This window comes from Diabrotica undecimpunctata, chromosome 6 (genome assembly GCF_040954645.1).
Source record: "Diabrotica undecimpunctata isolate CICGRU chromosome 6, icDiaUnde3, whole genome shotgun sequence".
NCBI classification, from domain to species: Eukaryota; Metazoa; Arthropoda; class Insecta; order Coleoptera; family Chrysomelidae; genus Diabrotica; species Diabrotica undecimpunctata.
The window spans coordinates 121,610,716-121,625,002 of NC_092808.1; the positions used below are offsets into that span (position 1 = coordinate 121,610,716).

At 33.1% G+C, this 14,287-nt stretch overlaps 1 protein-coding gene across 5 annotated transcripts in view; it reads right to left on the reverse strand.

Annotated features, from left to right (window-relative positions):
• Positions 1-543: 543 nt before the first annotated feature.
• Spt20 (transcription factor Spt20 homolog) overlaps positions 544-14,287 on the reverse strand; it is a 62,690-nt gene continuing 48,946 nt past the window's right edge. For 4 of the 5 annotated variants that reach the window (XM_072535245.1, XM_072535246.1, XM_072535247.1 and 1 more), the window contains exons 8-9: positions 13,613-13,834; positions 544-13,451 (exon numbers count right to left, since the gene is read on the reverse strand). In XM_072535245.1, the coding sequence (XP_072391346.1) occupies positions 13,300-13,451; positions 13,613-13,834 (374 nt within the window). In that variant the 3' untranslated portion in view covers positions 544-13,299. Of the gene's footprint in view, positions 13,835-14,287 lie in introns of all 5 variants that reach the window. The other variant, XM_072535249.1, reaches the window with a different exon arrangement.

A 14,287-nucleotide genomic window follows, 5' to 3' on the forward strand; every position in this document is an offset into this window, starting at 1 on the left:
TTTTACACCAAACCTATTCAGAAGCAAACAACATACGATGGGCGGAATTTGTGAAGTTGCTCGGCAAACAACTCGTTGAATAGATGAACTATCAACCAAAGACTTCCAAGAGAATTGCGAATGAACGTAAGTAGAATACTGAGGAGAAACCAATGATTGATGAAAACGTGCATCCCGATGTGAACCAAAAACGAAATTGATGTGGGCTCTTTCCACGTCAAAATAAATAAAAACTAAGAATTCACGTAATGTTTGTTAGATATCAATGTGTGATAACTGTAGAGCTAATATTTGTAAAGAAATGCCAATGCTTTTTAAATGCATTCACTTTTTTTCGAATCCTGAGAAAACTAATTAGTATTTTTGAAAAATTTAAACGCAGAATGAAAAAATACATTATTACTGAGGGCCGAAAGTCCCTGAAAACTTCTATAATGTTTATTTTAATAAGTTACAGGGGTGAAAAAAAAGAGAAAATTTAGTGTAATTTTTAATTTCAAATTTTTCATTCAAAAAAACTTTTTGTTTATTCTAAGGGACTTTCGGCCCTCGGTAATAATGTAATCTTTCATTCTGCGTTTAAATTTTTCAAAAATATTTGTTAGTTTTCTCAGGATTCGAAAAAAATGAATGCATTTAAAAAGCATTGGCCCGAAATTTTGCGCCTACGCTCTTAAGCAGAAAAGTTTTAAGACAGGAAAAGGATTGACAAGCAAAACCTGAAGATTCAGATTTGGTTAACGAATTAAAAATAGAAACAAAAAATGCATTGGAAAAATTTCAACCCGACGACTTGCATAACGTGGCTTTATTTTTGCATCCAAATTTTAAGAAAATAAAATTTCTGTGTGGTAAGGCAAATGAAATTCGCCTTCACAAACACATCAGACGAAAAGTATATCTAGAAGACCGATGTCGCCAAGGTAACCAATCACGACAAAGATTGTTACTTTGGCCGGCCAATCACAGCGCTCGTTATTAACTACGCTGTCATTAGCCTCTCGGCGGAAGATTGCTGCAAATTCTCAAACACGATGTGTATAAAAGAGCAGCACATCTTCCGATCAGGATCCAGTCGTCATATACTACTAAACCCTATTCATTCTACAAATTCGAAATCGTCAATAGAACCACGTGTAAGCCAAACAGGGTCGTACTGATGTACGACCTATGTATCATATGATTTTTAAAAATATTTACTTTTGAAACTGTTAGTGTAAGAATTTCTTGAAATTTAATCATTATATCACAATTAAACTAAACTCTAAAAAATAGTTGGGATCTGTAACATGAGAATCTGTCTCGCTTACGGTAATAAATTATATTTTATAGCCTCTTGACGAATGAGACGGCGAATATCAACACGTGCTCATGTTTACTGATGGGAATTTGGTAAACGAATAAACTTTAGCCCCGCTAGACCTTGTTGGCCTGGTGTGCAACCACGCTACTTTGAGTTTTATTATTTAACCAATATCCTGTTACCGTCGAAGACGTCGAATCTAAGAAGACTTCATCCAATTTAGAAGTTAAAAATCAACAAGAGCAGGAGAACCGGCGTATCGACTACGAACACTCCCTGGCAGTAGAACACGATTTTTGAAATAGAAAAGACATCGGTCTTAGAACTATTTTAAATTGTGTCGAACTGACCACAGCGTTCTTTGGGACCTGTCACGGTAAAGAGCAAATAAAAGTCCCGATGGGGACTTGGTAATTGCTTTTCCGATCAGGGTCGAGCTGTGATAGCGCTTTGTAGCTAGAAACCTTATGCAAATAGTACCTATACGGAATACTGTTAGCGAAAGGTAGTGACACGAAGCGACGGGCAATAAGAGGAGTCGATACGACCGGCACTATCGAGGAGAGGAAACGCGGCTACACGACGTGAGAAGGCCGGCATCTCTGTGAGATTTGAAACATACACCACGCATCAGAATTCTAACACAAATATTAAGTCATTGTAAGAATACTGTCTGTAGCTCGAACTGTTAGAGAATTCTGATTGCCGGTGTCCCCTCACCTACCACAGAGGCTCGGCGAAGCTTCTCACACGTAGAGGCCGGAATCCCAATTAACTCCACGAAACGAAGATGGACTCTCGAAACTTGAGATCCTCTTCTAGAGCGGCGGTCGTAGGACGTCCAGAAACCACTGAAAACCAGGAGGACGTTACGGCCGTACGACACCAATATTAAAATAGAATTATATTTACGACGGAAGACTCAACCAAATAAAGATGTTTTAGAGTTTTGGAAAAATGGCAGTGATCTATCTCTACTAAAATTAGTTAGTCGAAATGTACCTGCTACCTCTGCTACTTTAGAAGGGTTGTTTTCTTGTGCGAGCTGAATTATGAGCTGGTAAGTCGAAGAGCGACTTACCAATAATTTGAATAAATTATGATTTTTGAATACCAATTACGATTTAGGTTGGTAGTTTTACTAAAAGTTTTTTTTTATAAGTAAATTTACTTTTTATAAGTATTATTTTTGAAATTTTATGCATAAATACAGTTCCAAGGGCAAGAACAAAATCAACTATTAGATTTAAAGGAAAAACGCTCCAACATACGTGATTTTTAAGTTTCTTCTTTCCTTTCTTCTTCAGCTTATTTGCATCCACTCCAGGACAAAGGCCTCCACATGAGTTCTCCACTCTTCTATTTTCTCTCATGGTTCTTTGTTTTGTGCTATTTGGTGACGGTTTCTCCCCACTTTTTCTTTGATGTCGTTTAGCCACCGTTTTTTTTTTTACTTACATTTACATTAAACTTAATTTATTCGTTTTATATAGGTAACGTGACTCGTGACTTACGTGTTAGAGAGCAGGACTCAATTTAGGAACTCACGTGCATAAACGGGAATGGAAAACCCGCCCATACTTAGTAAGGAGTGGAGTGAACTGATGCGGCGGTACCAGTATAATAACTATTCGCAGTAGTTCCTTTTGTCCCAGAGTATAACCAAAATAAAAAAATACTAAAAGAAGAACTAAATTATTACAAAAACTTTGTTCCTTTGTAATATTTTTTTAATTTTTAAAACTTGTAATTTAAATTACACTATAAAGCACTGCAATATATAACTGTTTACCCTTAAATTAAAACAGAACACGACGCGACGGGTACTAACATCGGCACGACTGATAACAAAATAGCACCCTGGGAATAAAGGAATACGTCCGACGAGTAAGAAGTACACTCAGAAGTTTGAACTCTTTAAGACACCCATGTCCATGACACACATGATCCAGAAAACAACACACCTCAACAACGCTTGGACACATTAAAACAAAAACTCTCCGTTTATTCAGGCCATCTAAGGAGAGTTAGTTACAACCGGAAATGCGACAACATACTTTTTGAGCTGAGTTTGCTTTGCTTTTGAGTTTGTTTTATAGAAAACTTAGTTCTACTTTGGAAAATAAAAATAAATCATACTCAAGCCAAAAAGAAATTCATGGGTTTTGGGGAAATTAACTTTCAACCATACAACGATTGAGAATACAACAAACAACTGTCAACATTACCGTAATATTCCTTACGTACCCTTCACCACTGAAGAAGTCTCAAATACTATCAAAGAGTTTCATAACTGGAAATCTCCTGGATCAGACGGAGTTCAAAACTTCTGGCTAAAGAAGTTTTGGAGTCTTCATGAGTGTCAATGTTGATTAATCATGTTATCTTTAATCCGCAAGAAATACTACCATTTCTTACACGAGGAACCGCTAATCTAATAGCGAAGGATCAAAATAACACCCATGATCCAGCCAAGTACCGGCTTAATTACTTGTCTTCCAACTTTGTACAAAATGGTCACATCCTGAGAGAGAATCTCCTGTTGCCGACCAAAATGTAGCTTCGACTTTTTTAAATAATTTTACACTGTTTGTCCTTGTTTAGTGTAGTGTTATGTTCAACTTTATGTTTATGACATTCTGGGATTGTTGGATAGTCCAAAATTGACGAAATGCCCCTGAGGATGCTCTAGTGAGCGAAAGTACTTGGTCAAGATTTAATTAATAAAACTGTGCTCGATATCTGCCTTTATTTTATCAAAGTACTAATAGATGTGGCGATACCTAACAATAATAATCTGCGTGTTAAATACTACGAAAAAATCGCCAAGTACAGAGATCTGGAAATACAAATAAGGACACAATGGAGAATAGAAAGTACCCAAACGATACCTATTATTCTCTCTACTACTGGATTTATTGCAAAGAGCCTCTTAAAGAACATAAAACAGCTACGTCTTAGGGAACATCTCTATAAGACCATGCAAAAAGCAGCTACAGCTCCAATATCTAGATGCGTAAGAAAATTTTTGGGAGATACTCCGATGTACTAAGTCACCTTGGGCACGACAACACGGAAAGATTACCACCTTTTGATACTGTAGATATCTGGGATAAATAAATTTTTCCCATAGAGGGTGTGTGACCCGTATGGATAAATCTAGGATAATAATAACAACCTCTGGGAGTTTTTTGTAAGGTAGGCCCTGACTTTTGAAATTGCTTTGTGAAACCATGAAGTAAAAAATACACAAAACAGATATCTATAACGATAGAATTAGCAATCTCAAAACAAATTACAACAATTAAACTCTAAGATATCTTCATTAGTTTCAATAGAAGACAACAGATTATATTACACATGCTGAAAGTTGGACACACTAAATTAGCCCATGGACAACTCTCAAGAAAAATATTCGCAAGTAAGTGGGCTATGGTGGCGATTACTATAGGGTGCCCTATGTTTCAAGCCGAAAGAAAAGATAATTAGTAGTTAGTTCTGCTAAGATCTTTATGTAAATCGCTAGACTCCAAAAATTGTATAAAATTAAAAAGCGCTTGAAAATTACTAAATTTTACAAAGATATTCAAATATGTTATTTTTTACTTACTAGTTCTCCATTAATAACCTTTCGTGGTTCATGCAGATAAATAAATTGAAAAAAAAAAGACAAAACATAATGTTGCTCAATGGTACACATACTGAAAGTTGGACATACTAAATTACCCCCACGGACAACTCCCAAGAAAAGTAGGGTTGTGATACACCAAAAACGATGAAACAATACACTGCCCTATGTTTTAAGCCAAAAGAGAAAAGAATGAACTAACTACCTGTGTACAGCTTATTTAAACCGCTAGACCACAAAAATTATAACTAAAAAAGTTCTTGAAAGTTGCTAAAGTGTACAAAAATATTTATGTATGTTATTTTTTTATTATTACTTACTAGTTCTCCATTAATAACCTTTCGTGGATCATGCGGATAAATAAATTCAATTAAAAAAACAAAAGCTCATGTTACTCAATGGTAGATGAAAATAACTAGTCGATTGGAATTAGTTTATTTTCTACATTTTAAATTAAATTTACTGCATTATACTCCGTCCATTCATTCTATATAAAAATTTATTTATAATTTAACAGTCATTTCTTTTAAATATGTATTTGTCAGTGATGGTAAAGACAATGTTTAATATTTTAATCTCACCTTAATCATTTATTATAATAATTACTCCATTTGTAAAAATAACAAGACTAAACAACACAACATAATATTAACCTAGTAAAATATATCACACTGATTCCATAATATAAAAAATACACCTATACATTTTATGAATCAATTTTCACGGAAAATATTCGTTGATGTAAGTCAACACGCCGTCGCAAATAGAATTGAGTATGTTAAAAGAATGCTGTTTTTTCTTTTGTTTAACAATACCTGGAAGAGAGTGATTATAAATTATCATCTAAACAGATAGAATATCAACAATAACTGACTTCGCTAATGAAACTTAATCTCAACTGTCAAAATTACCAGTTGGTTATTGAGAAATTAACATACTTTTATGTAGGGTAGAGTGCGCGGTCAATAAGAGTGCGCACTCGTCGATTTTCGGAGTGCATCGTCGACAGGAACAAAGTTTTAGTTCGTACCTATTAAGCGAAGTGTTTGTATGTGTCTTGAGCATTTTAGGCAAATAAACACCGATAATAACATTATTAGGTAACTTTAATTAGTTTTATCTATTTTCTTATTATATTTTGAAATTTTTGATATTGTACACAACTGTAGTTTGTAAGAATTTCGCGGTAATATTTTACCATACTTGCAATAAACTTTGAATAATCGTATGTATCATACCGTTGTTTACAATTTTGCACTAAGATGGAGGCAGCACTAACATTTGTTAAAACATGCTCGTTTTCTAAGAGTGCGCAAACATTAATATTGTAAGAGTACGCGCGCACGCTTATAAACCAGGTTTTTTTTATATAGGACTTCTCAGCGTGTTTTATGCTCACGGGTGGTTATGAAGGCAGCAAGAAAAATGCTTGAAAATGGATAAAATAAGAGAAGCGTGGCAAAATCTATAGGAATGGTGGAAAGTACGTTAAGAGAAAGGCTAAAAAGAACAACTTTAGCTACAAAGCTGGAAGATACGACATTACTTTAACAGTAGAAATGGAAGAAGAGTTGTGCAACAATATAAAAACAATAGACAAACGACACAAAGATGTTAGTTTGAAGCAACCCACCGCTACTAGCGTCGCCAGGGCTATTGGGTTTAATGAACCACAGTGTAAGCGGTTTTATGAAAATCTCTCGAAGTTACTGAATACATATAAATTCCCGCCACATGCAATTTATAATATGGATGAATCGGGATTTTCCATTGTCCCAAATAGGCCTCCTAAAGTTTTCTATACAAAAGGAAAAAGGTGTGTCAGTAGAATATCTAGCGCACAATGGGGAACCAATTTTACTGTCGTATGCACAATGAGTGCCAGTGGACAATATATTCCTCCCGCATTTATATATCCACGTAAAAGAATGAAGACAGAACTTTTGGATGGAGCTCCACCATCATCAGTTGGAATGGTATCCGACAGTAGTTTCATCAGGACCTGTTTGTTGATTATGCTACACATTTTAGAGATCACGCTAAGCCGACAAAGGAACAACCAGTCCTATTGATAATGGATAATCACACTTCCCATTGTTCCATTGCAGCAATTGATTTTTTCGACAACATTATCGCATTAACACTTCCTCCTCATAGTAGTCAACGTATGCAGCCACTTGGCAGATGTTTTTTTTTAGCCCGTTAAAAAAGTTGTATTTAAACGAATGTGAAAAATGGCTGACGAAGCATCAAGGGCGGGTAATTACAGTTTAGCAAATTGCTTCAATATTTGCTCCTGCATACTTTAAAGCTGCTACTATAACGAACGCAATTGAAGGTTTTAAAGTGACGGAGATATGTCCCTTTAATGACATATTTACTGACGCTGACTTTATGGCCACTTTTGACACAGAACTAGAAGAACCTGCTACAGCTGCAGTAACTACGGAACTAGAAGCGTTTAACGTACAATCAGTACGCTAGACGCAGAGTCGCTAAAAACTCTACGTCTGAAATCGATATTCAACCACATCAAAGGTCTGAATCAGCCTCTGAAAATACTCCCAATGTTCTTGACAGTCCAACTATTGTTCTTGAAAATTCCACTACTAAGCAAAATATTCATGTTAATGAAAGAGATGCCATAATCACGCATACATCTGAACCCGGTTGTACGAGAAGGATTTTACAGATCAAAAACCATACCCCTCAGCTTACAGATCTGGTTTCCAACACATCTGCAATAACTTTGGAAGAAAAAGTTGATATAGGTCCAGAAACAAAAACATTTGATTTATCAAACACTCCTGGAACATCATCAAGTTATATTAAATTAACAACCATTTATCCGTTACCTAAATCAATTGTGGTTAGATCCAGAAATCGCAGAAGCAAAAAGTCGGAAATTATCACCAGCTCTCCATATAAGGAGCACCAACTAATTGAAGAAAATGAGAAAAAAAAGCCGCAATACAAACACAAACTGGATGTTGGCGATAACCTACCACCACCGCAAGCGCTTCTGGGAGGGAGTTTAAAAAGGAAATCAGATGTGAATCTTAGACCGGCAGAGAAGATACAAAAAAATGAAAAAGCCACAAAGCCAAAAACAACACCTCAGAAGAAAATTTGGAGCTGTCCAGGGTGTAACTAAACATTTAAAGAACCGATCACAGAAGACTGGATTAAGTGCATATCATATGCTGAATGGTGGCATGAAAACTGCAGTGCCTACGCAGGTTTTGGATCTAACAAATGTGACCTATGTTCATAAAATTACGTGCGCAATCTTACAATCCTAAATGCGTACTTTTAAAAAGCGGGTTTATAAGAGTGCGCAAAGGCACTTTTTTTAGTTTCACTTTTTCTATTAAAGTAATAATGTTTAGTTCGCAAATTATAATTGATTTTGTTTTTTATGTATCAAGAGGCTTAAATAAAAATAAATATACTTTCAACGCAATTGGTTTGGATTTTATACTTGATTAAAGCTTAAGTGCGCATTCTTGAAGCACTCTACCCTACTCAATACAGCAAACGCTATATTTATGGTGCGCGTAATGGCGTATTTTCGCCACAAGTTACCTGAATCCTCCGATCAGCTAAACGATTTGAAGCTTGACTTTCATTCAATGCGTAATTGAATTAATTACTGCTAAGCCCTCGCGTTATCTGCTGTTTAGACACACTGATTTACGCACACCATTCCTTTATCACGATTACAAAACTTCACCATAATTGTCGTTTGCTGTACATCAAAATTCTAAAAGATTGGATTTGAAACACAAAATATCACAATCTAAGTTGTGACATAAGATAATTCGCAATACTAGTGGTAACTAGTAGTTGTTTCGGTAGAATTTGTTTAGGTATTGATTCTAAGCAAACCCAATTAATATATATACCTATATTATATATCTATATATACCTATATATTTATCCTAAATGCTTTATTGTCTCGACCACTGGATAGGAAGTTGTTATATTATTTTTAAAATAAATACTATTTTTTAAAATTTATTCATATATTATTTTTAAATATTTTAACAACGGCTTTCCATTGTGGTTTATTCTGAAAAAATATTAAAAAAAAATCAAGATGTCACAATACGGTATTATAATATCGAGATGATAAGTTACTACTTATGATATATACAGTTCAAAAAGCTTGCAAATAGACTTTAATTCTCAGGAGTTCAATTTACTTTTCTCAATTTATTATTCTTTTGTTATTATATTAATCAACCAAAAAATTCCCGATCAGTTATTACGATAAGATATTTCAAATAATTAACCAAACTAGTTTAAAATGAACTACAAGGCAGTTCTCGTAGAAATCGCGTGTGTTTATAAAGCTATTCAATATCAACTTTGCAGATGGCCAAGCTATTATTAGCCAAAATTATACAGCCCACGTAAAGAATTGAAACTCAATATTATTCTGCAAAAAAATCTGTTTCTCACCTGAAATTATTTGTAACATGTTCGATTAGTACCTTACTCATTGGAACATAAAAATTTGCTCCTGTCTAAAATGATATTTAACTTGTGTCTATAACAATGTGCACATACAAAAAAACTAGGTACTCTTAAAAAATCGTACAACAAATGTGGATAAGAAATTACAAAAAACAACAAAAAAATTATTTTGGAAGCAATTCAATACATATCCTCATCGACAATATTAGTTGACAGAATTTTTCAACCCCTTGACATACAATGAGAAGTTATGGTCGTCATTCACTACATATGAATTTGTAAACTTTGATGCATCTGATTATATAGACGGTCAAACTATCCAACCATCAGGTGGCCAATACCTAACCCTAAACACGAACGCCCAGCTAAGAACCGGTTCTTCCAAAAACCAAACGGCTAGAATTTTCGTATCCATCTGGGTTGGCAAAAATCTGGTAGTCTAAATTTCACACAAATATACAAATCAGGTAACCTATCAAACCTCTTCAAACAAACAAAAATCATAGGCAACCTTAAATCAGGAAAACCAGCAGACAAGCCAGAGAGTTACACCTCCATCGCCGAACTTATTATCTCAGCTTATAAGGTCCTCGAAAGACTGGCTCTCAACAGAATTGGCCAAAGCTACTTCAAGGAAAACCAATTGAATAAGCAGATTCAGGCCACAAACAAGCACCGCTCTCTTTAACTAAGAGGCAGGTTACCAAAGACATTTGAAGACCGCTATGGCATTCATTGACCTATCGGCTGTATATGGACACGGTCTGGAAATATCTAATCTATAAGCTCTTCAAAGTAATTCCCTGCAAAATGACCGTTCGATTCTTAAACAACTATTAGTTTAGTATTTTTTATTGTTCTTTAGTTATTATTAACACCTTTATCAACGTCTGGCTATGCCTTGCAATTTTTAGAAGGCTCCAGATTAAAGCAGAAATCTGAATTTGTTTCGAAACTATCTTACCGATTGTTCTTTAGTTCTTTTTAAATAACATTATGTATCAACCTGATTAAATGTTATATAAAAATCTAATTTTCAAAATAAACTGTTTGTCAACTTCCATTTAACTATTTAGTCGAGAGATTTTTTTTAACTTTAAATTTCATTCGTGTGCATCTTACCAAATAACACTCTAGTTTTTATTTTCTCTATAAATTTCTATTTCAGTACTAAAATTTAGACTCGAACAAACTGAAGTAAGTAAAAATGCTCCATTCTCGTCAAATTTCTAAACCACTAGGTTTTTATATAAAAAAATTATCGGATAAAATAAAAGTGCTTGTGATATTACTCCTCAAAATATCTACAAATTTAATTGTACTGTATTTATGTTTTAAAAAGAGATAAAATTTTAAAATGCAATATGTATTTGATTTCAAATCCAAACTTTGCGATGTCTGTCAGATGCTTATTTTATTTAACAACTTTGTAACTAAAACAGACTATTAAAAATAATAATACGTCTCGGTGTTCAGATGTATAATAACGGAATTAAACAAAAGTTAAATCAGCATCTTTTAAACATTTATGAGGCGATTAACTGAGGTGATTTAATAAAGAAAAAATAAATTAAAAAAATTACCCAATACCTATATACAATATATCGATGGTTTAAAAATATGTATCAATTTAAAAAGTAAAACTGCAATAGTTGCAAATACACACAATTGTTCTACATGATTCAAGATATATAATAAATTAATTTGTACTGATTGGAAAGAAAGACAGAATACACATATATAGATTTCCTCATTGACAGAGGTGTAATATAAGATGAATTATCATTTTGAATTTAAAAGGACGAAAAATCCATATCCTTCTTAAATGCTAAACTAACAATTACTGAAGCAATACTGAAAACGCATTAATTAAAAGCTTAGTCACTAAAATCAAAAATCAAAGATCAAATCAGAAATATTTATAAATCAAATGATGAAAAGCTTGCCAATGTGAGTCCATAATACCAGAATATGGGATTAAAAATGAATATTAAGAAAAATTTGGCAAATTAAAGTAATTTAATATTTTGTTACTGATTTTAATGGTACTAGAGAATATTCTGATGTTACTAGTATAATTAATGAACATAATTAATAAATCAAGGATATTTTGGATTTTCACGTCCATATTTCAATATTATTTCATTTAGTAGCCTTATTAATCAGTTTTCAATTCCGATTTTTCCCCATTTAATTGAGTCTTTATTTATACGGAATTTACAAATATTCTAAATTAGGTCGTACAATCTTGAGTTAATTATTTAGTAACCAGTAATATATTACTTTATTTATGTTTCAGAGATATCAAATATATCAACGAATTATCTATTTCAAATCGGTGAATTTAAACAAAACTCAAAATGAAATTCATCAATCTACATTAAGTTTGTTTATGGAAAACACTGAACGGTACTTTTGGCACCAATACATTTATACACATAGGAACAACGTCAAATTGTGCAATGTAATGCAGTAAATTGAGATCACAAATCTCTTTTTTTCAAAAGAAAATACCAGGAGGCAAATTTGGATACATAAAAGTTACCCTAATGTCCCTTGATACGTTTTAGTAAAATTGCTTGTGAATAATATTAAACATATATTTGTAAATCATTATTAATAAATAAAAAAATTTAAAACCAAAAAATCTGTATATCCCAAGTAGTAGATTCTCTAAAATTATTTGCTACTTCAGAAACAAGAAAATACAGAGTATTCATAACCAATTGAATTGAAATTCGCTAATCAGTACAAATTTGAGATATTTAATAACAAAACTTGATAAAATAGTAAATAGCAATAAAATGATGAGCACAGATTGGCTGTGGAATGGAAAATAATAGAGAAGGTATCACTATGTCAAACTTTCGAAAAGTCTAGATAAAGGTAGTCTAAGTAATAATAAAACCAAAGAGTCTCAAAAATAAACGAGAAAATACAAAACTGTAATAAGACCCATTCTCACATAAGTATGTACAACCTGGACAATAGTAAATAAAACAACAAAAATTTGAAATTTTGAAGTTAAATGTTGAATAATATTTTGGGACCAAAGCAGCAACAGATTTGGTAATGTTGTTTAAAGTATTGGAAATACACTATTGGACCTTGGATTGGACTGCATATGCTTTTAAATAAGAAAGAAAGTATGAGTCTTGTTAGGAAATGGGAATAACAAATTCCACCAATCTCACCGAATTTGTCGGTTCATTTCAATCTAGTCAGTGAGGAAAGAATATTTATATTATACATATATATATATATATATATATATATATATATATATATATATATATATATATCATTCGACAAAAAAAGTTGTGTTAATCCTTACCGTAAATGATGCGTAGGTGATTTTCTAGTAGAAATTAGAAAAATATTAACTGAATTTGAATGAATGAGTGACTGAAATATCTCTGTGCACCCAAATGAATGAAACTGAAATAGCTCTATACACCTTCGCAAAAGAACTCTTAAATGTTATAAAAATAACAACGATGAACTGAAGAAATCTGTTTCGATCGGCTGCTGATAAAGAAGGTTCCACGGCATTATCGACAGGCACCACGAGAAGAAGAATAGATCTAGTATATTAATTATTAAAAATTGACAAATAAATTTCAATGTTAAAATAGATATAATAAAACAACCTACACTTAGGTGGAAACAGATAAGTTTTTAGTGTACTATTTATCATTTTTACTTAGAATTATTAATGAAACACTCTGTATCAGGGACAGAATCCATAAGTATGTATCTAAATTTGACGTGACTCCATAAGTGGCAGTTAACAATAATCAAGTACTCACAACATCTCTCAGAAAATTACAAAAAATAAAGACTAGTTTAAAATGTAATGTACAAACTGGACTGCTTAAAAATTACACATCTATTGGGGATCAGACGTACTGGACCTTCTTCTAATGTTTCCCAAAACGTTAGGCTGATTCAAACAGATTTGCTGGAACTGTTGAAGCTGGGCTTGCTTCTGAAGTTGACTTGCTATTGCAGAATTCGGGGCCAGCGAAACTTGGGAAGTATCTGAGTGAGCGTAAAAATTATTTTTTTAACATTTTTATCACAGCGAAGTTATTTAAAAAAAAATAAACTAAAATCATGCATGAATTTATACTGATACTAAAGCATTTATTGACCAAATGACTATGAATTATCAAAATTTAGTTGCAAATCAGTCAACTGACTTGTGCTTGGTGTGGCCATTTTTATGGTAATGGGTGTTCTTTGCAGTGTTCTGGAAGTCAATGTTTGCTGCTGGGCAGTTGTCGGCTGAGTTCTTGGCCTCTGTAAAGGAGTTATCAGTTGAAACGGCTGTCCACCTTGAGTTAAAGACAACGTCTGTGGGCTCGATGTTGTTCTGATTCCTTGTTGAGTTACTCCTTTTACTCCGGAAGTCATCAATTGAGCTATAAACATAATTATATGGTTGTTATTATTTTGAATTAAAAAATAAGTAAAATAATTAAAAATTATAACTTTATCTCTTTAAATCGTAATTTTGTAATAGGTCTAAATAACATTCGTTTCATAATCAAGTAGCAAGGAAAACGTCACTATACCTTTCACAGTTAACGCAGAAGGAAAATTCGCTCCTCCTTTAACAATTTTTAAATATAACCGGATTCCGTCCGCTGTGTAAAGTAGCCTCTAAAGGTTGGGATTAGGGAAAAGTAAAAGAGAAAACTGGATGACTGGAGAATGTTTTTTTGAGTATTTTTCGACCGTTTTTGTACCCTACCTAAAGAAGTCTCAAATAGAGTTGCCCGTTCTTGTCTTTTTAGATGGACATTAAATTAAGAGAAAATTAAATAGATGTCTGTGTTTGCGCCCGTAAAACAAATCTGAAAAAATGTTCAAAA